Raw genomic sequence first — 27580 nt, 5'->3', positions numbered from 1 at the left:
GGGCTCTCGCCTGCCCCCGCCCGCCCCTCCTTCGCGCCGGACAGCCCCGGGTCCGCTCCTGAAAAATAATTTGACGTGGTCAGGTGTGCGGCCGAGAGCCAACATCAGCGTTTATTGGGTGCGAGCCCACGTCGGGCCGCGAACGGGAAGAAACAAGAGGGAGCGGCAGAAACGCCACTGATGGGCTTTGTTGTTGCCGTGTTGGGTTTTTTTTCCTATTTTGGGAACAAACATGCGATTAGATATGATGAAAGATAAAAACTAACACATATTTATTAAATGGTTTTTACAAACAATCAATATAATAATTCCATGTTTACAAAATAGTAATCAGGCTAGGTAAAGTGCTGCAAAGTATTTTTAAATAAAGACATTTTGTAATTTTCCAGTTTCTGGTTACCCGGATAGGCGGCGTCTACAGACCGTTATGCTGCTTGTGTGCTGAGAACAGACATGGAGACTATAGGGAATTTGTTCAGAAGGTTTAAACAGTCTGGAAAAAGTGCAAAACGAACAAAAAACAAGTAGAAACAAGTATTTCTTCAGATCCTATTACTTTGGGTTAAAATAATTTCCCCTCCTCTGCATAGAATTTTTTTTTTTTTTTTCACAAACAAACTGAAGAACGGTAAGCAGGTGTGTAGTACATACACATGAAAATCCCTGTGTGCTGGCAATAGGTGCTGTTACACTGGATTTGACACACGTAAGGCCACCAATCAAACAGTGACCACTCTGTCACTCAGATGTACTAATGCAAGGGGAAATTTTCCAAGTACGAAGGACTGAACTGTATCCCACAGACCCTGTCCTGACACACGTCATTTTTTTTTCCATCAGTGATGTGTGGAGAAGCCACTGCAAGGTGAGGGAGGATGAGCACTTTAACCATGCTACTACAAAAAAACCATCATCTTCAGTTTACTACCAGGTAAGAACACACCTGATAATGCAGACCGCACTGAGCCCATGGCAAGATCACGCCCGTGTTACCCCATGCCACTTGCTCACATGTCCACACTCTGATCTATATCCTCTATGCTGCCTGTACTGCCTTTTGACTGGGGAACAAATGCATGTTTCAAAGCTACCTCATACTCGCTTGCCCTCCTTCCTGCCGCTGAATTCAGTTTTGGAAGATGGGAAGGTGACAACAGTGCTTGGTAGGAAAGACACCGTGGACCATTGTGACAGGAATTTTTAGGTAACTGCTACTTTGTGGCTGCTGCTAGAATACAGCAAAAAGGTTTCTCGAGTGATTTCCAACTGAAGGCTGTGTGGAAGGGATCTCACAAAGGAGAGAAACATGTTCTTTGTGTTTTGCTGTCAAACTGATGGCAGTGGAATGTATCTTGTCTGAGCAAAGTGTTTCTTATGTGCTGCTGTTTGGGAGGGAAGTGGTAATTTCCTGCAGAAAATTAAGCATCTTGCCACTACCTGAGGAAGAATATTAAATGTTGCAGAATTACCTCCTTCCCATTACACAGTATTTAGGGGCTTGAATGTAACTGAGTACCACAAGAACAGAAAATTGAAATTCTAAAGACACTCAAATAAGCACTTACTCCCCTAAACTATAATGAGTTGCTTGTTCAAGTTTTGCTTTGTTTTTCTTTCTGGAAAACAACAACAAAAAAAATTTAGACTTGTACTGGAGAAAAATTGATCTCTTCTTCTATCTTGAAACCAGAAAATGGATCATTTACAAAAAGTCCAAGAAACTTCTCCAACTGCTTTTCCTTCTTGAACTAATCTATTATTCTAGAAGAGTGCCCCTGCTTTACATACCTTTATAGCCACAAGTATTCTTCCTAAAACAACAATAAAGTGCACGCTGTTATAATGCCACCATTGACAGCTAGCTAGTCTGTCCCGTCAATCCACTCCAGGAAAGCCTGTGAAGGATTGTGCTACCTCCCTCCAGCCCATCCCTGTCCCGAGCCCATTTCCCCTCCTGGCACCAGTACGCCTGCACAAGGAAGCATACATTTGTTCAGGTGTCCGTCCTACAAAGTTTCATCAGCAACTTGGAAGCTGTACTCTTCTAACTGTATAGATTGTCCTAAACATGCAGCAAGGAAACAAGGCTTTTAACTCATCTGAGAAATTTAAATGGCCTTTAAATTTACAGATTTCCCAGCAAAAGCTTCTTTTATATTTGTTGTGTTTTGTTTTTTGCTTTTTGTTTTTTTTTTTCAAATGCAAAGGACAGGCTGGGAAAAGCTAAGGAGGAAACTTAGCAACCAATGCTGTGGAACTGATGTGGCCATGTGTTTTTAATAATTTCCAGAAACTTGCTTTTAATGTTCAGATGTTTAATTTCAAATGCTGCATTCTTGTGGGACCTATATCCAACATCCACTTAGTTTGTAATGGATTCGATAATGAAGGCACAGGCTCACTTTTGTACTGGTGAAGGACAGCAAACACAGTCAATATGCGTTACTGACACAAAAGCACAAGCAACGATAAAGCTAGTGTCAAAAATCCTCAGCATCTTTCTTTTCACTACACTCTTTTTGGCCATCTGCCTATTTTTTCACCTCAAAAGGAAAAAAAAAAAAAAAAAAAGGAGTTAACTTTAAACACAGGTTTACCTACACATATATATTAGTGGAAGATTTTTATAATGTGTTGCTGTACTGTCTGAGGGTCCTAGATGACCGTATTCACCTCTTCAAATGCCAGCAAATGGAAAATCACTTGAGTAGTAGTAGCAGCTGACATGGTCCCTCAACTTCGCTAAAAGTTTACATCACATTAAAAAAACTAGCTTTACTTCTTCCTATGTCTTTGATTACTATTGCTTGGTATTACAGTTCAGTTTTGCCGCAGGTGAACAACAAAAGCCCTAGAAAAAATTAAATAAGTTACCTGCTTAAGATCCCATGCCATGGGATGTGTGGAGTTTAAACTGGCAAATAATTTAAACAATTTCTTGTTTGTTTCAAATTATATGCCAAGAAGAAGATTCTGAGTGTCTCCTATAGCAAATGACCTCACTGAATAATTTTACTTAAAATATTCAATTCGCAACACAACTTTTGTTGCAAGTAATGGCAGCTGTCCTGGGGAAAAAAAAAAAAACATACCCCACAGAATCTTGAATTAAGGAAGTGGCACCTAAAAAGCCTTTTCTGGTTTGTTTGGTTTTTGGTTTTTTTTATAACCTCTAACCTCTGTTCCAAACAGTAACTACCCTCACCTGAGCTCCAAAAGGTTGCTTGGTTTACATGATATTAACTTTTAAATATAAAAGTATGTTGGCTGACTTTGGGCAATACTGCCAAGGGCCAGACTCTATCAAGGAACACAGCCAGTGGTCAGTCAAATAGCCTGCCACTTTACAACTCTACAAGCCTAAAACAGCAAAAAAATTGGAAATACATCACCATATCCAAAATAGTTCAAAGGGTTTAAGTATCAAATCAAGTTCTTTGATAGTGTTGCACACATTTAAACTACAGTTGTGCTGGTTAATGTGTTTCATATACAGTAGATGCACTACATACAATGCTAACTTAGGGGTTTCATACTTTTTGGTGTGAATGAAGGGGGTGAGATTTAGGTAATCTCATTGCAATCCTCTGATAACTCACCCTTGCTGTGTAAATCATTAATTGTAGCACACGGTTGGCAACCAAGCATAAATAAACTGCTGATGTTGGAAATTTGGCTCAGGACCCCAAAATACATGCTTGGCAAAAAGATAAAAAACCCCCTCTCCCCCAGCTATTTTGAACAACTGACCTCCAACAGTCATCTGCAACCGGTGGATAGATAATTCATTTCCATGCTATTACATTGAGGTGTAACTACCAGAAACATTAAACTATCAGTATCAGCTGATATTTATCCAGTAAATTCACTCTGCATAAGGGAAATTATTACAACACATCTAAAGGGATAGTTAAAGCTTACAGCTCAGAATTTTCTTTTTTTTTTTTTTTTTTTTTTAATTTTTTTTTTTTTTTTTTTTTTTTTTTGTTTAATTAGATTTTTTTTGTGTGTGTGTGTGTTTTATGTTTAATTTCTTCTATGTTACCAGCTGCAATTTCCAGGTTAATGACTTCCAAGCAGATTTGAAAGGAAGCCTGAAGATTTTTTCTTTTCCTGGGATTCTGCTTCTTGGCCTTGTGAAAGTCCCAATTCTTTCTCAATCTGCTCAAGCTCTGACTGGTCAAGCAGTTCAAAATCATCAGCTTCCTCTGTGTCTGTCTCCTCACTCAAACTGGGCACCGCATGTGAGGAAGCTTGCTGTGTGGACTGCAACTGGTCTTTGATGGCAGCAGACACTGCAGCTGCGATGACATCCCCAGCAATTCCACTCACTAAATTAAAGGTTTGGTCACTGGTCAAAGGCAAGGAGAGCCCTGCAGTGGATGGTCTCTCTTTACTCTGTCTGGAAGCACGATCCACCTTGAAATATGTTTGTTCTTTTTTTCGTTTTTGCTGGATGGGCATACCAATGCTTGAGTCATCGTCATCATTTGTTCCGGCACCATTTTCTAAAGAAGGAAATTCTGAAAGATCTCTAGCGAAAGCTTCTTCATGATCACTAGGTCGGTCAAAATCTATTACAGGGTTAACAGAAGGAAAGAGTGTTAGCCAACACAAAAGGCTTCCCAAAAAAGCAGCCAAATGTAAAAATGCAATTAGTAAGTGTTCCTTTGAATACATTTACTAATCCATAGCCTAGTAGTCTTTTCTAGTCTCAGTGCAGAGGAGCTTTGGGTGATGTTTAAAATAAAATGGTTTTGAGGTCGTAAATCCAGTACGACAAATCACCTGGTATCAACCTAACTCAGAAATTTATTTGAGGAAAATATCATTCTAAAATGGTATCTAGCTGTATATGAAACAACCCATGCAAATCTTTAGCGAAGTTAGTTCTAAATACACCATCCACATAAAGTCCTAAATTTATAAAGTGCCAACACGTCTCTAAAACTCTTTTTCTTCCCAATATATATAAATTAAAAATATGTCAGCATGTATGAATGTATTTATTACAAGCTTGTAGTACACTTGAGGAATAAAAAAAAAATGAAGGAATGTTTATGTGTTTAAATAAAGATATAAAACCCATGTAAAGCTCTAATTTATAACTCTTTCCTTTCCTGGCCAGTGCTTGTATTAAATAGGAAACAGAAAATGGAAACTCTACAGATGACTGAGATAGTTTCATGTTTTCAAGAGGATAAAAAGCAGAATGTAAACAAAATATTAGATTTTGATGGCTGCATTAATGGCACAGTATTTGTTATTAGAAATGTGCAAAACATACTGTACAGTACATGGCCCGTGAAAGAGGCCTAAATGAGCACCAGGGAATATTTTGATCTAGTATTTGAATAAGAAGGTGAAAAATAATCAGTTTGAACTTACTTTCTATGAAAACAAGCAATAGGAGCATTTTTAAGGGCTAAGGAAATGAATCCTAAAAATCTCTCATACATCATTTTCTCCATTTTCTTTAGGGAAAACAGGCTGGGAAGGTGAAGAAGAAGTGTAGTGCTGTATGCAAAGTGTTGCCTCGAATGCACAGAGCTTTGACAGGAGATGAGCCAGTCCTTGGATGCATCCCGTCTGGTCTTGCACTTGTGTGTATGCCCCACTGGCTGAAATGCTCCGTGAGGAGGAAGAGTGAATGTTGTTTAATTTCACTCAGCAAGGCTGTTAATGCAGTGTCCCACATTATCCTTACAGCCAAATTGGTGAGCAAACTGGGTAAGTGAACTGTAAGGTGGGTAGAAAATTGGCCAGACTGCCAGAATCAAAGGGCTGTGATCAGTGATACAAGGTCCAACCGGAAGCCAGTTATTAGTGGTGTCTCTCAAAGGTACTGAAGCCAACACTTGTCAGTGTTTTTATTAATGACCTGGATGACAGGATGGAGTGCACTCAGCAAGTTCATGGGCAGAAAGGAACTGCTGTGGGGCAGGCGTATTTGATATTCTGGAGGGCAGGGTGCCCACAGAGGACCCTCAACAGGCTGGAGGAATGAACAGGCTGAAAAGGAACATAATGAAGTTCAGCAAAAGCAGACATGAAATCCTGCATCTGGGATGGAATAACCTGTGCAGCAGTACAGGCTGGGGGCAACAAGACAGAAAGCAACTTTCAAGAAAAAGACCTGTGGACACCAAGTCAGTGATATGGCCTTGCAGCAGGGAAAGCCAAGCCACATACTGAGCTGTACTATCAAAAACGAAGTCAGAAAGTCAATGGAAGGGATATTCCCCCTCTATTCAGCATCTGAGAGCACACATTTGGAGTGCTTTGTCCAGTTTGATCTCGCCAGTACAAGACAGACAATGAAAGACTGGAGTGAGTCCCCTGGAGGACCAGTATGACTATTAGGGGGCTGGAGGAGCTATGAGGAGATGCTGAGAGAATGGCCTTTGTTCAGCCTTAAGAGAAGGCGGCAGAGAGGGGAATCACATAGTTGTCTTTAACTTCCTACTGAGAAGGTAGAGAGAAGATAGGGCCTGACTCTTCTTAAAGGTGCATGGTGCATTGTGGAAGGATGAGAGTAAATGAACACAAGCTGGAATACAGGAAATTTTAACTCACTATAAGAAAAAACTTCTTCATCATGAGGGTGAGGAAATATTGAAAAAAAAAGGCTGTCTGGGGAGGTTGCTGAATTTCTGCCACTGGAGATGCTCAAAATTCAAATGGTCACAGCCCTCAGCAACTTGATAAAGTTGAACATGCTTTGAATAGGAGGCTAGATGAGATGAACAACAGTGGCTCCTTCCAATTTAGGATTCTGTGATCGTACAATGCTGTCTATTTACAACTTGAAATACTAACAAAACAATCTAAATTATTAATTTGACCTGTATAATGTCCTTAAGTAGTATCACCCCATTTGTCATTTACAGTGAACTTTTCCTAGAAGAGGAGAAATGCAAGATGACAAGAGCAACAAATCCACAGATAAGATTACACCAAGCTACTGTTGATCTTAATTCAGGCAAAGTGCTAATTGAAAGCTTGGTCTGTAAAAAGTACGAACTTAAAGATCTGGTCAAGATCAAGACAAGTGCTTGAGAATGTGTTCCTAGTCTTAGTCTTCACATCTAATTTAGGCTCATTGCTGGCTGTCTTCATTAGCATTCTAGTAACAAAACCTAATAATACTTCATTAATTGGCTGTTTAGCAATTCAGAGTATTCACTATTTCTTCTCAGCTTTTATTTGTATAGCTTACTCACAAAAGCATTGGTACTCACTTAAAAGGTTTACTTGCTTAAAAGGTTTGGCAGAAAAGAGCGCTAAATCTGGTGCTTACCAAACTTACTGTGTCTCTTTTACCCACCACTACTTATTTGTTGAGACACTTACTGATGTACTTTATTATTTTTAAGATGAGGACAGTTCTTATGCAAGATGTATCCAAAATTATATAAAACACTTTAATTAATTTTAAATTCACTGTAGGGGAAAAAAAACAACGCAAAGAACTTCTGTCCTCAAATTCTCTAATAATTTTCAGGTAACTTACATGACTGCACTTCATCAATGAAATAGATGAAGCCATTACATACCATCAGATGTGTCTGTCTGTGGAGAATACCCCTCAGATAAGTTAAAGGTCCCATTATCAGTCCAGGATACTTCCGATACATCTGTGTCAGACACTGACAGCTCTTTGGCAACAACTGCAGGACTAACCTACACATAAAAAAGTCCCATACGTGGTATTCTTATACTCAGAAAATTCACACTACAGGAAGACAATGCTTAGATACTGAAAAATAAGCCTCTTGGATGTCATAGGAATATGAATTGCCTCTTATTTAAGCTTTAATTGTAGAAACATTATAGGAGTATATAATACTTAGAAGTGAAGCATCCCTCTCTGTAAAACTGAAAGCTGTATTATGCTCAAGAAACATAGCAAATTCCAGTTATTCATTCTGAGAGTAATATCCTACTGTAATGAAAGCAGACTGAGCCTGCAAATATAAAATAGACATAAATGTAAAGAAATGCATTAACTTGGATCAAAAAACCAGCCCATTATCTATAAGACAGTCAAAACTTAGCTAATTAAAAAAATAATTATCCTTTATGAATTTATTCAGCAATATTCAATTATGTCAACTACAAATGTTTTCCATGGGATAAATATATATATTATTTTTTCAGAATATAAAACCAACTTCAAAGCAATCACTATCAAAATCAGGGTCTGTACACTACTGATCAAATACTGCATAAGAATTCCTATATATCTGATTTATTTTTTTTTTATATCATCCAGTGTTCTTATTATAATGGCAAATCCTTTGCCATACAGTTATTGAGAATATTAAGAGAGAAATGAGATATTAAGAGTGTTCTCATATATATCTAGAGAGATATAGGTAATACACTGATTTACACTCTCAATGAAAATGGCAAGTGATTACAAAAGTACCTGAAAAATTATGCAGGTTTTCTACAAACGTTTCCCTTTTATATTTTAATTTGATAAAAATTAACTGCAATTTCATTGCTGCAAATAAAAATAGCTGCCTTTTCTATTAAATTCTAGTTTAATCATTCTATAAGCTAATACAGAAGAAACACATTCTTAGTTTAGTAGGCCAAAGAAACCATTACCTTGAAGGCCAGAAGTCACAAATGCTGTTAAGTTAATTAGTATAAGCCTAAAGATGGAGACTATGAATCACTTTTAAAGTGTACTGCTTAGTTCAGGAACACAGCCTCCTGGGCAGGTTAAAAGTCTTCCACAGAAGAACAGAGACAGCAGTCTAGATACTCTCCATTATTTATATAGATTTTAAGAGCAAGATAGGTCTGACTGAAAAAAAGTCACCTTAGGACACAGAGCTGATATGTCTAATTCACTGTCATCTTCTGTGGGTTTTGTTTTTCCTGTTTCTGAAAGAGAAAAAAAATAATTATCCTACTCATGACAATGGATTACAGGTTCAGTGTGTGTTCTCTGTCACACAGCTTGCAAACTACAGTAAATTTTCACCTGTCCACAGAGTGCATCATTTACGTAATAGGCTACTAAGGTGAGGGAAACAAAAGTTTATTGAGAGGCTAGATATTTATCAAATATACTGTGCAGCAGCCAAAGTGGGAGAGATAATGTTGCTCTGAAATACATTCCAACAGATTTATTTACCTGTATTGTACTTTCTTTAGAAGTCTCTGTGGCTCACCATAATGTTACCTGGCCTGGCAATCTCTCTCTCTCTCTCTCTCCCTCTTTCTTTCTTTCTTTTACTGCTGGTACAATGCACAGTTGTAACACATTGTTTAAACAGGCAGCATAGTTATCCCAGCATATTAATTTTACATGAGAGCATGCAATTTTCTGGATAATTGCATGTAATCTTCATTCACAAAACCCTTGTTCTTTGCACCTAGCTACCCTGTATTCATATTTATATTAAAATATGCATCCAAAGCATCGTCTAAAGTTTGTTAGAATGTTGCGCCTTACAGATGAACAGAGACACAGATTTCGTCTACTCTGTCTGAGAATAGCCTCATGAATATTTTAAACAAATATAAGCTGAAAACCAGCCATATTATCCTTGGTTGCCTATTTCTGCAACTTGATATTTCCTCTCTTTGCCAGTACAATGGTTTTTGAACCCATGTGGTGAACCCAAGTGACGACGCAAGGTAGGGAAGTAATTGTCTTAAATTAAAATGGCAGGTGAGAGGCAGAAAGAATGACTCTAACCTGAACCATTTTCCTAGTGCTGGTTTATGAAATCTATGAAACAATTGTCTGATCTCTCTCTCTGCCAGTTTCACTTAAAAGTAGAACAAGATAGAATAAGACATGAAATAAAATTTTCAATGCATTATTCTGTATTTCCAGTAACTACTGCATTACATGTAAGAAAAGGGGAAGAGGCAGATGGTTCCTCACATTGTGTATAGGAACAGCACACTGTATGATGGTTACAAGAAATGAATGTTTTAAAGCAGATTAGAAATCTACTGATGTTACACTAACTAGAAAAGGTATGCTACCTGCAAGTAATGTGATGACACTACAAAGGTTTAATTATCAAAACTGTAGCATACACAAAAAGCAAGCTAAATTGTTCATATAAAATAACTTGAAATAACTTTATTACTGACAATCTAAAAGTTTTCAGTGTTATAAAGATTTCAGGTGAGATAGGTGAGATTTTGTTTTAAACTGATTTATTCCCTTTCTAACTAAAAACTTCAATTAATATATATCTCCTTCCTACTGCAGTTCTTAATGCTTAATAAATTCTTATTGCTGTTGGAGTGAAAACAAGGCAGATTTAGATACTGCAGTAGAGTTTACTTTCTTATTGAAAATTCTGTTATGTACTTACTTTGTGTTCTTGAGCTAGACTCTCTCCTGGATAAGTCTGCCTTGTCTAAACAGAGACAAGCATTGCCTACTTACAGTGAGAAGATTTTTCTGAAAACCTATAACCAGTACATCTAATCAAGTATGAAGAGAACCATCAGTCTTGCCTTGTTTCCTTCCATTAAATAATTATTTTTTACTATACCCAGACATCTGACATACATCATCACTCCTTACAAAGCTAAGAATGGTAGCCATGTTCAAAGCAAGAAGTACCTTTAAAGTTGGCTTCACAGAACAAACCAAACTGTTTGCATAGTGAATAAAAATTTCTCTGCATACAGAAATACATTACTTGGGACCATACTTAATTACTCACCAGATCTCTCTTTTTTCTTCTGGTTGATATATTCCACTATTCCAAAATCTAGTTTCATCAGAACACTCTTAATTTTGTTGCACACTTTCTGTCCAAATTCATTGCACTTAAGGAAGGGACATAAAAAGGCACACAATACTGTGATAAAAATGAAGACAGAAAGAAAAATTGTATTGAAATATTACTTTATAAGAAGTTACTCAATAACATTTAAATAATGCATTTGCATAAGGTAACTACTAATTTTACATAATACAATTAGTTTTACATAAAAACACCCTGTGAAATGCCCATGTCAGACAAACTGTTAATGTCAAATACAGTTTCTAGGAGCCATTCCTACTCGTCACAGAAAATACCATTGTATACATATCAACTGACATAATTTTTACTTCCAGTAAGGCACAATTTATGATCACTGTAACACCTATCATTACCTTGATTTAGTACAATTTGATATCTCTACCTGACATGACTATGCAACATTGTGCCAGAATCAACATACTGAAAAAACCTGTAAACTGACTTGCATATGATAAAAAACAGCTGTAAGAACCTACAAATGTACAAATATATGTGTATATATATCATAGAATCATAGAGGGGTTTGGGTTGGAAGGGACCTTAAAGATCATCTAGTTCCAACCCCCCTGCCATGGGCAAGGACACCTTCCACTGGATCAGGTTGCTCAAAGCCCCGTCCAACCTGGCCTTGAACACTTCCAGCCACCACTTCTCTGGGGAACCTGTTCCAGTGTCTCACTACCCTCATTGTAAGAAACTTCTTCCTTAGATCTAATCTAAGTCCACCCTCTTTCAGTTTAAAACCATTACCCCTCCTCCTATCACTACATTCCCTGATAAAGAGTCCTTCCCCATCTTTCCTGTAGGTCCCCTTTAAGTACTGGAAGGCCACTATAAGTTGTCCCCAGAGCCTTCTCTTCTCCAGGCTGAACAACCCCAACTGTCAGCCTGTCCTCATAAGGGAGGTGCTCCAGCTCCCCTGGTCATCTTTGTGGCCTCCTCTGGACTCATTCGAGCAGGTCTGTGTCCTTCTTATGTTGGGGGCCCCAGAGCTGGACACAGTTACTCCAGGTGGGGTCTTACAATAGTGGAATAGAGGGGGATAATCACCTCCCTCGACCTGTTGGCCACACTTCTCTTGATGTAGCCCAGGATACAGTTGGCTCTCATGGCTACAAGCACACAACATTGCTGGCTCATGTCCAGCTTTCCATCCACCACTACACCCAAGTCCTTCTCGTCAGGGCCGCTCTCAATCCCTTCATCCCCCAGCCTGTATTGATACCAGTGGTTGCCCTGACCCATGTGCAGGACCTTGCACCTGGCCTTGTTGAACCTCACGAGGTTCACATGGGCCCACTTCTTGAGCTTCTCCAGGTCCCTCTGGATGGCATCCTGTCCCTCAGGCCTGTCAACTGCACCACTTAGCTTGGTGTCATCTGCAAAACTACATGTGTGTGTAAATAGAAATAAATAAATAAATAAATACTCCCTATACAGAGACCAAATAAACAAACCACATACATACATCATGACTGAAAAAGAGGCTATACTTACACAGGACATAGGAGAGGACAACTCCAGGAATGTAACTTCCCAAGACAGTGAAAAATGTACATATGCTGCAGACTAGTAGGCAAAACTGGCAAAAATAAAATTTGCCATTAACACTTCTACTGTAAGATATTAGACCATTTTGCAAAAGAAAAATGTTGCATGCTAAATGAAATCTAGAATGCAGTGGAAAACTGAAGTTTGTTTTTTTTTTTTAAATTAGGAAATACTTTAACACTTCTGGTGCAAATAAGCATCAAAGTCCATTTTGGCTAATTAGGATGTTTCCCTTCTGTTACAAAAATATGCTATTTTGATTAATTCAGCAGTTTAACAAACTCATTGTTATCACTAACATTAATAGTTATTACTTCACCTTCATTACATAGAAAAAGCCAAACAATTAACATACAGGAAAAAAACCAAATCACTAATTGAAATACTACAATGCATACTTGTTGCATGCTTACAAAAGCAAAAAGTCCTTCCTGTAAATCAGTTCTCTCCCCTGTTGTGTTGCTTTGTGTGTTGCCATGTGCTGGCAAACATTCTCTTGATGCTTGTTGGCTATTTTAGCATCCCCATTCACAAAACCGATGAATTTTCAGTATAGAACTTGAGATTCAGACTCTGCTGTGACTGAGACATATAGTGCATCTTTCACAACTGCACAATGCCGAGTAGAGAACTGATCTGTTGAGAGTTTACAGAAAGAATCTATTTGCTTTTGGAGTTGAATTGCAATAAAATGGTTAATTCAAAGAAATTTTGCCCACAGCATCAGTGCCTAATTTGCTTGTAATTATAGCAGTAAAATATGATAATGACATGGTTTAAAGAAGGTCGTGAAAAAAAAAAAGGAAAACATGCTGTCTAAATCAACTTTTCTGAAGTGGTACTAAGCATATCTTAACATACAGTTACTGTGTCATGTACATGACAAAATTATGGGGTTGTGTATACTGATACTACATTTCCTTACCTCAATATACACCTAGCTCTTTTAAATATAACTTTATTATCCTAAACATATAACTTATTTTTGTATCATTTATTCATCTTTGAAATTTTTTCATCCTGTTTCTTGTCTGTATTTTCAGTCTAAATAATATTTGAGTGTGGTACTACATAATTCCTATTTGCTAATTCTGAAGGGCCTGTTTTCAGGAAAGATTTTGTGGCCAAGTTAATTGAGATCAAAAGAGGAGAAAAAGCCTCCTAATCTCCTTTTAAATTGATTTAGCAATACAAATATAAAAATAAAATTACTATTGCCATGATATACTTCTACATTTTTCATATTTTTCTTTGTAAAAGAAAGCTGCTTCACTTTTCACTAGAACTACATAATGAAATTCTTCCTATTTGGAAAAAAGAAACCTTCGCTTGCTTGCCTCTTCATGAACTGGGTTCTCCAGCTCAGTCTTTCCAGTAAAAAAAACCAAAACCATCAACTGTATCTGTATAGAAGAAAAATTATCACAATAAAATATGAGGAATTCTCTTCTATCATGTAATACTTGTGCAGCTATTTCTGAAAACTAGTTATTTGGGGGAAAAAAAAAAAAAAGGTGTATGTTTAGGAACTGTATACTTTTTCAAGTTTTTATTAAATTGTGTTGTTTTAAATTTCCTTTCCATGGAATGACTGGTGAGGTTCCAGCAGCTGTAAGGGGAGGGACTGTATAAACTTTAATGTGAGCAACTTTGCTCACTGACAACCTACCTGTGTTCTCCACAACAAAAAGTTACCAAAAACTCGTGACTGAGTGTATCATAAAGTGTATTTTATTTTTCTTTTTTTTTTGTTTGCTTGTTTTTAAAATCTATGTCACCTTTTTATTAAACAATATCAAACAGTTGGACTGCTTACCTTGCCAGGGTTTTGTTCCTTGAAGTGGGACATTTCTTGAAGAAATACAAATAAATTCATCAGTGTTTCTGAAATGCACTGATTTATTCTGGGTCTGTAGTCTTGCCTGGAATGGATGATTTTCCAGCTGAGTAAAACAAACAAAAATACCCAACAACTTTGGTTATAGCTCATATGAAAATTGAAACTGTTGGAAAACATCATGTTGTAAAGCTATAGCCTTCAGTGATCCAATGGCTGCTGCTATGCTTGTTTCAATAGGTTTTATATTTAGCTGATTTGATCTTTTTTAATAATAATAAAAAAAAATCTGGTCAGTAGTAGCAATTCTCAGTCCATACAAGCAATTACAGAAGAAATTACTGCTTATTAATTCTGGCCATATGAAAACATCGAGTTCAAGGCACAGTTGTCATCTAAATTAAGCATCTGAACCCCAAACTTGTTTCTTAATACTATTTTTTCTTTAAAAATATACCACAGTACTTTTCATTGCCACAGGATGTCCATAAATATTAATATATTTAATTTCATGCATATAATCCTTGTGCTGCTTCTTTTCTATTTTTGTCTTGTCCTGCAAACTATGATGATTCCTAAGAGAGTGTTATCCAACTTAGAAAAAAAAGAAATTGCTCTTGAAGTCTTGATTTAATCTCCTTACTGATTTTTTTTTCTATTAGATTGAAACGACTGTTTCTAAAGCTTAGCTTATGACTGTTCAGTTCTTTTAATAAAATTTAAAAAAATGTACTGAGGAATTTGCTGAAAAACATGAGAAGGCATATGTATCTACTTTGGGGCTGATTAATTTAGAAAATATCCAGTTTCAATGATCACATTGTATACTTTTTGCAGTAGACAAAACATCTACAACAGAGACATTTTATGAAACAACAAATGAAAGGAAAAACATGCAAGGGCCAGTCAATATCAAATCAAACTGGTACAAAGAACGGATGTACCACCATGCAAATACAGAGAATCCGAAGTAAATTTTGTACCAACTTTACATAGTTACCTTCCACATAATTCACTGCTCAGTACATACATTTTTGATCACAGTGAATGCAAGTACAGCCATAAACAATCCCACAGTCATTTTTCTCAGATACATAATCCATTAAATGTCCATTTCATCACTGCATTCATAGTAAACACTTTATCACAGGTGGATCAAATTACAGCATAAATAAAAAACTACATTATGAAAAAAATGAATGTACAAGGGTCAGAGTGCAGCAATAAGGACATACACAGAGGCCGTCAGATCCAACTGCCAACTCGTATTTCCAAATAATTACTCTGCTGTTTAGCTACTTAAATACCACAAGGCCTTGTTAACAGTTCTTCTTGTTATTCAGAATGCAAACACCCTCCAACAGTTCCCTGGGACAATTTAAATTTTAGCAAGCCTCAGTAAGTGACTGATGAGATTTTTGCTGTTCGAACTTTAAACTGTATGGACTTGGTGTTCAAAAGTAACATTTAAACATTTGTTTTAATATGAGGAGCAACAAGATGTAAAATTTTGGGGCTTTGGTAGTGAACATAAGACTAAAACAACACAAATTTATCTAGCATCACTTGTAAAAACACCTGTAGTGATTAAAAGCTTCCACGCTGTTCAACAACATATTGTAAAAATTAAAAGCCATCATGAGCTTTCAGACTTTTCTCAGTTGAAAGCTGGTTAACAGGTTGCTTTTGTCTACCTTCTCTACTGAGGACACATGCATAATTTGCCTTTGCTGTGCTATATTTTATTTTATTAGCTATGATTAGTTGATTCTTACTAATAAGGCACCATTATGTTTTAGGTCTCTCATTTCTTGATACAAGGAAAGCCATGAAGATTTAAAAGGCTTTGAATATATGTTTGCATTTTTGTGAGCCGCTGGCATTATCGATGCATATGTACAACAGCCCTGATATCCACAGGGTATCAAGATTCCTTGTTCAGGTGTTACTTTGGAGTTTTGTTCCTCTAAGTGACAGACATAATGGTACATATTAAAATTAGAGTACTTCTTTTTCATTTGCTTAACACCCAACATTGTTCAAAACAGATGTGGATCCCTATATAAAAAAATTTAACCCTACCAAAATAAGCTTATTTTTTATCATCATTATTTTTCAGATCCCTTAGAATTAGTTCACAGATTTGCAGGAACACACAAACAAGAGATGTTTTATTTTTAAAGTGCTTAAAAAAATTTTGCTCCCTGATGTTATTTTTACTTTTCAGTCTATAAAGCAAAACCGTACAGTAATGTTTTTATATGGCATGGGTTCATAGCCCACTTGCACTAAGAACTGCAATGCAGATCTTTCTAGCAAGAGCAACTTGTTTACTTATACAGCCCAAGGAGATAATGGTTGAAAGAAAAAGGGGGTTGAATTCTGGAAATTATTTACTTGACAGTTACACATATAACTGCACTGGACTACAAAAGATATATTGATTTTTCCTAAAAAGATAAACTTCTGATCTGCTTCTCTTTGTAGGGCTGTGGCTATATGCTGATACTGCACTGAAGGGAAGTGATCTCTCACATGGCAGCAAGCAAGATATACCAACACAACACTGAAGGGATAGTTATTAAAAGGTTCAAGTGGCCAAAATTAGATAGAAGCTTTGATCAATGAATCATGATAGCAAGTAAAATAATGTAGTCCGCACTCTTTATTACATTATAACATCAAACAAAAAGAAAAGTTTGGAATTACATTACTACCCCAGATTTCTGATCACAGGTTAATAACAAAACTAGGCAAACGATAAGTAACTATATAAATAAATGTCTGTTTCACTTTTTTTTTTTTTCAACTAAAAAAATCCCTCTGCAAATCTTCAGTTGTATAACCCAAAAGATATGTCACTTCTATTTTACAAACTGTGATAAAAGGAGAAAGTGAAATCTGAATTTCAAATCAATGTCTCGGCAAAAAGAACACCAAACTTAAGTTCTTAATTTAACTAACATTTCAACCAAACCACAGACAACATGTCTGACATCCAATTCAACAAGGTCCAAAGCTACTTTTTTTTTTTTTTTTTTTTTTTTTTTTTTTACAATTATAAATTCTTGCTCTCATTTCTCCTAAATACACAGCGTAAGAGGATTTTGGGCTTATGCTGAATTGTACACTTTGCTCCAACTGCTACCCACACTGAAATTTGTTAATTTTTACATACTTACATCTAAGGCAGGAATAAGTCTTCTTCTCCCACACACGATAACCCTTTTTTATTCTACATGGGAATGTTACACACCTCCTTTTCTGTTGCACTGCAGACATATTGATTACTTGGAAGCACCTTTCCTAACATAATGGAGGTTAATCAGCTTCTCCTGTTTTCAGATAGTCTCTGGAAGATTAATTTTTGTAAAAAGTCAGGAATAATTTATCTCAAAAATGTCTAGTTAAAGACGCATGGAGAAACTTCATCTCTCGCTATGCCTCTATTTAACGACTGTACAGCAACTTCACCACGAGGTGGTGACACTGCAACATCGATATTAGAGCAAGGTCTGGGAGCCATTTCATACAGAACATAAACAGCATATATGGGGGAACCATGTTCAAACTATCATATGCATACTGGAGCGCAGAACATGACTTAAGGAAAGCCTAATATTTCAACCACAGTGTAAAAATGATTAAAGTTCAAACCCCAAATTGTTGCCCTATTCCTGACTTTATTATAGTATAGTACTTACAGTATTGCAGTAATGTGATTTCCTCTCACATTACAAAATATTCAGGGTGAGGGTTTTTTTTTTCCCCCCTTCAAGAAAAAAAAAAAAAACATAAAGAATTTAAAATGGTATACTTTGAATTCATAGGATGAGAGAGAGAGGATCATGTCTTGGACTAGGTGACTTTTGTAAGACAGAAAAAGCAATGTATTTTCCAGCCATGCATGGCACTGCATGCACATATTTGCCTCTAACAGAGAATGTAAATAATTAAATAACTCATGAAGAACGCTGCAGGAACCCAGTGGGAGTGATAAGCAATGTTACACAGAACTTTTTGTCTGCCTCCTATCCAGAGAGTGATTTCAATTTCTATCCTCTCTGATAATTAGCAGCTTGAGAATAGTACACGAGGCTTTTGTCTTACAAGAACTGCAATTTTTATGGATAGGCTACTCTCCTTAAAGAAACATTGCTTCCAGCCTTTATGGATATACAATGGTCAGTGTGCAGCATTAATATATGTCTTAAGAGTTGCCTGTTTATTCTAGTGTTGAAAGTATTTTGACAGTATTCTGAATTACAAAACCTTTTACAGACTTTACTCCTATCCTTTATTTAAAATTGTTGACAAACAAAGAGGATCTTAGTGGAAGCACAAAGAGAGAGAACGGATAGGCCTGATGACTACTATCAGCTTTGAAATACATAGGACAGTTGTAGATAGTTTACTAACTTTAAGTTAATAGCAAAACTGGGAGGGGGGGAAAGATGAAAGCATAAAGTAAAATAATAATGCAAGCTATTTTCAGATTATAAAGACAATATAACAAGGAAGAGATACAACAAGGTACAGTGGGATAACCAATAACAATTTTAAAAGTCCATGCATATTATATAAAAAAATAGCGCTTTTGCAGGGAGAGTTGCTTCTCTTGGATGTTAATGCTTTCTTTTGCCAATTTGAAAAGATGTTGGTAGCGTGAGCTGCAGTGCAAATACAATACGCTGCTAGATGCTTTGGTCCCATGGTCTGCATGCGGCGCATTGACAAAGAAGCAGCCAAGCAAGAAGAGTGGATGGTATAGGTGGTTTGCTTCAAAACATTACAAACCCACTATTAAGCTTGCTCTGCAAGAGTACTTGGCAGTTTCTTGTAGGACACAAGAAGTCATGAGACACCTTTGTAAGTTTTGCTATAGCCATGCTTTTCTATTTTACAAAGAACACCAAGGACTGTTATGAAGCCTTATTCTGATCTTGGGCAACCAGAGGTGTAAGGAGGTCAGGTTGTGACAGTCAGATGCACGTTGCCTTTTCTTGTTCACACCTCCCAACAACTGCCAGCCCCGGTAAGGTCTGTCCCTCCTGCCCCTTCCCCCCAGAGCCCCCCTGAGCGGCAGTGTTACCCCAGGCCTGAGGGCTGGAACTAGGAAGCAGCCACAGAGATCCTGGTGAAGGGGGTGTGAGAGAGAAAGGAGGCACAACATATAGTTGTATGTACACAAAAATAGAGAGATTATGTCATGCCCTTGTAGAAACAGAGATAAGCATTAAGCGTGCATTAGATCAAAAGCTGACAGACACATAACGATGCATACTCCAGACAAATTCATTTTTCAATGATCACATTTAAAGACAAAAAGGAAAAAAAGAAGATATGTGATGTGGATGATGAACATGGAGTATGTAACTATGACATCAGTCAACCAAGAGCATAAAAAACAACTTCAGCATAATATTAGCAGAGTTGCAGTATCTTAACAAATTACTTAAATGCGAACCCTATACTTTCTGCCAAAACACCTTTTGGGACTCCTGTCCAGGTGCTCCTTTGGGGATATAAGTAGCTGGTCCTCTCTGAACACCTTCAAAGACTTTTGTGCACGATTTAGAAAGAATAAATCTTTACACTCCCATCACTTATCCTGAATTTGATACTGCACTTCTACTCTGTAACTAGTCAATAACATTGAAGGCGTTCAGGGAGAAAATTAATTACTCATATGCTTCTGACTACCTACTGCATCATTTCTAAAACTGAGCAAATGCATAAACTGTTACCTAGTGGCTGCAAAAAAACCCTCACAAAACACCCTCCCACCCCAGATGCTTCAACTCATCACAGTCACAAACTCTGGCCAGAAGAGCCAGTGGCATTACGTTCTCTAAAAATGACTGATGGTGTCATGCGCTCATTTTGTATCTAGACATCTGTTCGAGCAAAGCCCTGTCACATTTCTCTCAGAAAGGTCAGCAGCTCTCATGTTACTGGTTTAAAGATCTTTTCGTGATGTGCTGGATTTTTTTTAATTATGTGTACACAGTTTTATATGTATCTTCACATAGATACACTACTCAGAACTGCAGCAGTGACAAAGTACACCATGATGTGGTGAATCTGAAGGATTGCACCTACATAAACAGAGTTAGTAATGATAGAGCTTCTAAACACTCTTTATTTCCCAACTGTAACCACACACACTTGAAACCTGTGCAGACTCTGTAATTTTAAGGGTAACTTAGAATTTATTTGTCAAGGTGGAAGAGCTGAAAGTTACATTCCTGAAGATACGTAAATCAAAATGTAGGTAATATGGCTGTTATGTAGTCTTTTATAAAGTAGTATCTAGTGCTTATATAGAACAACACAGCTGTAAAGGATGTGGGTATCTAAGGACAAACCTCACAGGCAACCAGGAGTTAAGTACAAAACTTGGCTGAATGAAACCAAGTGTGTAAACTGTTAGCAAAACCCAATCAAGCAGGTTTACCTTTTCAGAGATTTCACAGGTCTCTCCTGTGAGGAAAGGAATCACCACAGTATAGAAGGGACGTTATAATGATGCAGTTACCCTTCTTTGAGAGAAACATTCTATACCTGAAGACCCACGCCAAAAATTTATTTTAAAATTTGTCTTCTGAATTATTCAGATACAGAAATAAAAGATGTAAAATAGTATACAGATTTTGAAAGTTTGTGAAAAACATATTAAATGTTTTTTTACATCTAAATTTCAGGTGACCACATACTCAAAATGAAAGTAACTGTCTCTCCCTCCAAAACATAAAAAGCATAAAAAACACATTTTACAGTTAAGTGTATTAAAGTACCAATGGCAAAACCTCAGAAATCTATTATGAACTGTGTGGTAGAAAACAATAAAATATTGATTAGCCTTACTGTAATACAATGTAACAAATTTGTGAATGTTATATGCACTAGGTGGAAAAACATAATAGCGAGCCCACTGAACTCACAGCATAGCATCTTAATGACCTATGTGGCTAATTTAAAAGGTGATTATGTAGAATTGTGCTTTATCCTGTGCCACTTCTGGATCCTATGCAATCATTAAGTATACTAAAATAATTATATTTGTGTCATGTGGCTATGACCAAGTCAACAAGACTTGTAATTTAAATGAATCACTGGGGCACCATGTAAAATTCTGCTTGCTTCAAAGATCTCCAGGAAAGGATGCTACACCACTGAAAGAATGAGGAACAGAGGAAGCATCCACAAAGACATTCTGTTCGCAAACTGTAGCGAGAATCTTCATCTACAGCCTTTTTGCTACAAACTCGACAAAGCTTTTCCAATAGAATTCTCTCTAGCTTGTAGGTATCCATATGCACTTTATTTCTCATTGCTAATCTATAGGTGCTGCACAGGTTTAGGCTTTCACCAATATGCAATACTGTGGCAAACAGTACTACACATTTTACATCCCTTCAGTGTTAAGGCTTGGGCACACTTTAAATCTCTAATATATATAAAGTTAGAAAGATTTTTTTTTTTAAATTGAAGCTGGAGAATGTAGTTATCAACCTTGAACAACAACACTTCTCAATCCAAAAATCTCCTTTAATTATCATCTTTCCTATTGTTCAAATACACAGTTTCTAAGAACTAAATTAATTGTTCATACCATGCAACATTGCTTCTCAAGCTTCTAAAGCATTTTCTTTCTGACCTCATCTATCTTCATCTGACACTTCAGTTTTGTGCTTGTTATGAACAATGAGTCAGTCCAATTTGCTGTTACTTATTTTTAGGAGAAGGTGTGCAATAAAAAGCTGAAAAAAAGATCTTATTTTACAGCTTTCAGTAACATGCATGCCCCTTTTATTTCCTGAACAAGAATATTTTTCAGTAATATTACTGTTCAAGAAATATGTTTAAATCATCATTTGATGAGGCTGGATGTGGTTTTCTCAATGGACTGCACAGCAGACCGGCCAAGACATGTGACTGTCACTAAAACTTCACATAAGCAACCTTTCATCCCTGACTCTAAGCTTCTTGCACGGTGTGTTAAACTACAGCCATAATGATATTTTCTTCAATTGACATGGGAATATTTTACCACTGGTGTGCTGCTAAACAATATCAATCCCATAAATGAAGGTATTTTTTTTTTGCTTATACTACTAGTCAAGAACAAAATTTTCTGAAAATGAAAGCAATCCTATTATAAAAGTACCCTCAAGTGTTCTGAAGAGGGGTAGGGGAACTCATCTTGTCATGTTTGCTTTAAAAAAATAAAAATAACCCATTACTACCAGGACTTAATTTTGGAGGTGATGCGTTCCTCTATTCAAGTATAACATCAGTCGTCTTACAAAGTCTTAATACGCAGTCGTATTGTCTTTCCTTAGCTGATCAGATACAAACTCCAACTTTTTTGAAGACAATTCCAGTACACAAGTTCCTCAACATAGCAGACTGTACTAAATATCACTTTTTGCTGAATTTCCTTCTAAAATAAACATAATATACTCCAACTAAATTTGCGGCATTTTATTGTCCAGCTTCTCTAGACAGACTCCTCTAAGCAAACTGATAGGTCAGCTCCCAGGGGAAGCCCTCCCTTTGACCTCTACTACTCTTGTCCAGCTCCCATGAGAACACCAGCTACTCCAGTTTGAGGTCATTCAAAACATGAAATGTGATCTGATAGCCAAGTGCTATTAGTCCAAAGTCATGACTTAAGTCAATAAGCGTAAATTTTTTAAATATCTCTTTGCATGAAAATTGAGTGTTTAAGTGACACATTAATACTATTACAGACTTGCTTTCTGTTTAGCAAAGACTATAATGCTATTACTACATGCTTATGCTTTTTACCAAGACACTACAAGGGCTAGGATCTTCCAGGTCAGCTTCCCATGTGTAATAGAAACTGGTGATGAAAAAGAGACATTTTTATGTCACTATTTTTGTTCAGAAGAGTAAAGAAGTCTTGTTTCTATCAACAGGAGCATAAAGGTCTATTTGTAGAACTTTAAACAGCTCTGCCCAGCTGTTAGAAGCAATTCTTTCATGTTTATTTTTCTCCCACAAAGACAACTCTTTTAACCCTTTTCCACAAAATCCATTCATTTTCCTCCTTCAGCCTCCACATTATTCAGCTGGGATAGTCCTAGTTCAAGGCCTCTCAAAGTCAAACAGCTAGGAAAGATGAGGTGAGCGTTCCTTGAGTTGCAGAGCAGCTGCACAAAAAAGGAAAAGTGGATTTTCAAGTGCCAGACAAAGAATACTTTTAACTTGCAAAAACATGAAAACAAATTTTTGTGCAATATTACAAGGCAGCTTTTAACTCTTTCTGCGTGGAACATCATTCTTACTCTTTTCAATGGGTTTTAAATTATTTTGTGTCAGCAGGTGATGATTTACTTTGATGCATTACTGAGAGTTCCTGGCATGAGCTAACCACTTGTTGCCTACATTTGTGCACTGAATTAAATCAGAAAAGGAAATCAGATGCTTTCCACTTTATTAACTAATAATAGCAGAAGAAACAAATATTCTTATATAATTACAGTTTAACATACTTCGAGCAATTAAATAACATGCAGATTTGACTTTAAACTGTATTTCTATTTTTCTAAGTCCAAGCACATACTGAGAAATATCATGCACTACAAGACTAGTTCAAAATCAACTGGCTGAAAATAACACAGCTTTCTCTCCCGTTTTTATTCAAGTCAGAAAAGGTTCCTGGTTAACAGTTTAGTGCACTATCCTTTTCAATAATAGGCAGGTGACAGCAGTTAGAACAACAGAGACATTGTTCTGATAGAAGTTGTTACACATTGATACCTCTTTGAAGCATGAATGGCCATGTGCTTCCAACACTTCAGGACTGATTATTCACAGGACCTGTTATACATTCTTGACTATCACTAGGTTCCTCATGAGTTGTCATTTTTTTATTTTTTCTTTAAATAAATGATACCATCTTACATGACAACTATAGGGGACCTGATGATAAAGACTTACTGAGGGGAAATATCATCCTTATGCTAAACTGCTTTTAATCCTTTACCTTTCACCACATCTTTCCTCACTGTTCTTGATCTGCTACTGCCCAGGATCATATGATAAAACAGAAGATATGAGGCGGTACCTAATACTTCACAACTCTTAGCTTTTTTACTAGCCTTACTAAGACATATTTGTGCATTATGTTCCTTTACTTATTAGACATTTAAATTCACAGTATGACTAACAGACTATTGACCAATGCCACATCTTTAAGTATGATGTTACCATCATGTTCATGAAATACACTTGTGATGCAACACTACATATTTGCTGAAGTAGGACATGAACTCGAGAAGGAAGAGGATGTAAGAGGTATTTGTTTGCATCTGAGAAGGATGAACGGAGTGCAGTGTGCTGAAACTGATCAGTAAACAAAGCTCATTCTACAGCCCCTACAAGAACACCACTGCCCTCCTTTTTTAAATATATAAAGCAGTAGTTTTGATTCAGTATGTCCCTCAAAATTACCCCATTATCTGTGCATTTACATCACTCCCTCTTCTGTGATTCTAAAACAAATTGCTCCAGTACAGTTCCCATGTTGATCCAGTATAGTTCCCATAGCTCCTCCTTTTATTCCCTCTTGTTTAACTTGGACCAAAATATCCTGACCTCCACCAAATCTCATTAGCACTTCTGTAGGAATCTTCTCCAGTTATATCCTATTTGTTACCACCAAGACAAAAAGGGAAATTCATTCCAGAAAAAATTGGAACCTTTTGATTAAACTATTTTCTCAAACCTTTTTGCTCAATAGCAAAGACACAAAAGGATGAGGGAATAGATGAGGATCAATAAACATAATGGTAGTTTCAGAAACGATAAATTGTGAAAGCAGGCCCTATTATGATGCTTTTCAGGTTGCTGCTTCAGAAATGTTTAAAAAAAGCCAAAATCAAAGCCCCCCCCCAACCTCTAAACAACTCTGATTCATAAAAAGAGATCCTAGAGGTTTAAGCCTAGTATTAATTCTGTTTAACTGTCAAAGCTTGCTTCAAAGCTTTCTAGAGAACGAATTGTGAACAAGGGAAGATAGATATTACAAAGCTTGTATGCTTTGCATACCAGTTCAATCCTTTTACATGTTGGTAAACACTGTTGCTTTTTTTTTTTTTACCCCCAAATCTGAATTTTTAAATATTTTTTTCTTGAATTTTTTTTTTTCTTCTCAGCTGGTAAGATTTTCTTCCATCTTGATTTAAAAAAAAACAAAACAAACCCAATATATTTTCAAGGACATGATGCATGTCCTTTATAAAATTGATTTTTTTAAAAAAAAAGTTTATGACCAAAACTTTGGTTTTTAATGTGTCATGCATGCTGCTGTTTTCCTGTATTGAAAAATACACAATTTAACAAACTGGAGATCTGGCTAAACATTTTTTAATGAATAGAAATTAACACTTTGGTGGCTATCCGTAATGAGTCAACATTTCCTTAAAAGAAACAAATGCTACCTAGTACTACAACTACATTTAAGCTATGTCACATATAAAACACAACTTAGATCCCTGAAAATGGAAACGTGTAGGTGATGCCACCCTTGCAGAGACCCAATTATGCCACTGGGGATCCATTCACCCACACTCATCCAATTAGGTGGTCATGCCTGAATATACCGATCTACAGACAACCAGAAATGTCTTCTGTTATTTCACCTGTCTTACAATTCAATACCACATTAACATACCTATTGGAAATGCACCCACATAAATGCTCAAGTTTAAATCTAACTAAAGAAATCAAATCCAAAGCCATAATAAAATGCTCACTTCTGATTTTTGTAATTCCTTGAATTTGCCTCTACATTCTGGCAATTTGTTAACTAAGCTCTAAAAAAAAAAAAAAAAAAAAAAAAAAAAAAGTCTATTTCCACATACAATTTTTTTTTCCAATATCAAATATTTCTTTATCATCATTTTAGAGCCAGCATTTTGATTAGCACAAACACAATAAAAATTGTAACTATGGAAAGACCATGTGGACTTTAAGAAACCTAGATTATAAACTCTGTCATAGCCAATTATCTGTAATATCTACTTTTAAAATACCTTTAAAAAAATCTATTTATCTAAACTTAATTAGTGTGTTTATTTCATAGGAATGTGCTGGATCATATTTGGGAAAATAGTATTTGTTAAATTGTTACTTTTAGATCCAACTACCTTCTTCTCGTCCTGACCGTTGGTTTTATGAGCTAATTATGATAAAAGTTAAACTTCAGAAAGACAGGCATGCCTCAAAGGGACACAGTGCCCTATCTCGTAGTAATGAGTTATGGTTCTGTCAGTTACATGGCTCTGACTAAACTATTTGTGTCTCTTGACATTTTGAGGCTTGTAAGTTGTCCCATGGTTGGGAAAAGTGACTAGGTAGAAATCACCCAGTATTTTCTTCCCTTAAGCTTCAGCTTAGGAAGTATTTAAGAGCTGTACAATTTAACCTCTGTGCAGACATTAAGATCTAATACTTCTCTCGTAAGAAGCCTCAGGTTAGCATTAGAGGTAAAACCCTCAAGAATTAGATGATCTGTTACAACGCAGAGAAAACTGATTTTAGGCTGAGAACTCAGGAGTGCACACAGATTAATTACACAAAGACTCGGTCCGTACAGTGCTGCACAAGAAGGCCATCAGAATCAATGTACAGTACCTTTCATCTTGTCCCAGATCCTCACTGTCTGGCATTTCAGATGTAAAAAGGAATTATCTCTCTCTACCAATCTAGATAATCCAGGCAACGATCTTCTAGTCTGTTTTGTGTTTTATAAGCAACAACCCAGGCACTTGTCCTGTTTGCTGCCGAGGAGAGCGCTCCTTGCTCAGAGAGCAAATGTTTACAAGACATCCTAAGTGCCTGCTGGTCTTGAATGAAGTTCAGAGCGTTCGGCTTTGATTGGCCAAGGCTATAAATAAACAAGTCGTGACTCACCTCACACACTATGACAGGGTGTTTAGTAGCAGGCACAGCCAAAAGCAAAACAGTTTTTTTAATTCTTCTGGTCATGTGAGGGAGAATCACTACCCAGTTAGTACATTTTATTTTTCTACTTCCACTGGAAATCCTACTCAATGTCTCCCATTTTTCTCAGGTGTAAGTGAGCAGCAACCAAAATGATAGGAAGCTAAGTGACACAAACTCTTAAGGAACATGATTAAAAATGTAAGAGCAAAGAGCTTACTCTGTGAAATTATCTTTTTGGTTTTTTTTCTTCCTTGCAAAGTGTCAGTCGCAAGCTGTAAGAAGATGCAGAATTATTCACCACTGACTAAATTCACAGATGAAAAAAAAAAAAAACCAACTTACCAATTCTTTTCAAGTAAGGAATAGGAAGACAAGTTTTCAATAAAGATTAATTGCATTGTTTTTAGGTTCTTATTCCAAG

At 36.5% G+C, this 27580-nt stretch overlaps 1 protein-coding gene across 1 annotated transcript; it reads right to left on the bottom strand.

Moving 5' to 3' along the window:
* Positions 1-2168: 2168 nt before the first annotated feature.
* On the bottom strand, positions 2169-27020 carry RETREG1 (reticulophagy regulator 1). The gene is made up of 7 exons (XM_026842338.1): positions 26848-27020; positions 14161-14287; positions 12291-12375; positions 10710-10847; positions 8834-8898; positions 7557-7683; positions 2169-4574 (listed from the first exon to the last, which is right to left on the bottom strand). The coding sequence occupies exons 1-7, from the start codon at positions 26880-26882 to the stop codon at positions 4063-4065; spliced, it is 1089 nt and encodes a 362-aa protein (XP_026698139.1). The 5' UTR covers positions 26883-27020; the 3' UTR covers positions 2169-4062.
* Between the last annotated feature and the right edge of the window lie 560 nt (positions 27021-27580).

The sequence above is a fragment of the Athene cunicularia genome, assembly GCF_003259725.1.
Source record: "Athene cunicularia isolate RWA chromosome 2 unlocalized genomic scaffold, athCun1 chr2_part1, whole genome shotgun sequence".
Lineage (NCBI taxonomy): Eukaryota > Metazoa > Chordata > Aves > Strigiformes > Strigidae > Athene > Athene cunicularia.
Note: the sequence above shows the minus strand (reverse complement) of the source record. Positions and strands in the feature narration are given on the sequence as shown.

What these genes read in the sequence shown, in the direction of transcription:
- RETREG1 (XM_026842338.1), bottom strand. Translation starts at nt 26,882, where the DNA reads ATGCCAGACAGTGAGGATCTGGGACAAGATGAAAG. An exon ending in GATCTGGGACAAGATGAAAG is followed by an intron (nt 14,288 to 26,847) that starts GTACTGTACATT and finishes TGTTTTACTCAG; the next exon opens with CTGGAAAATCATCCATTCCA. An exon ending in TATCAGCTCTGTGTCCTAAG is followed by an intron (nt 7,684 to 8,833) that starts GTGACTTTTTTT and finishes TTTTATGTGTAG; the next exon opens with GTTAGTCCTGCAGTTGTTGC.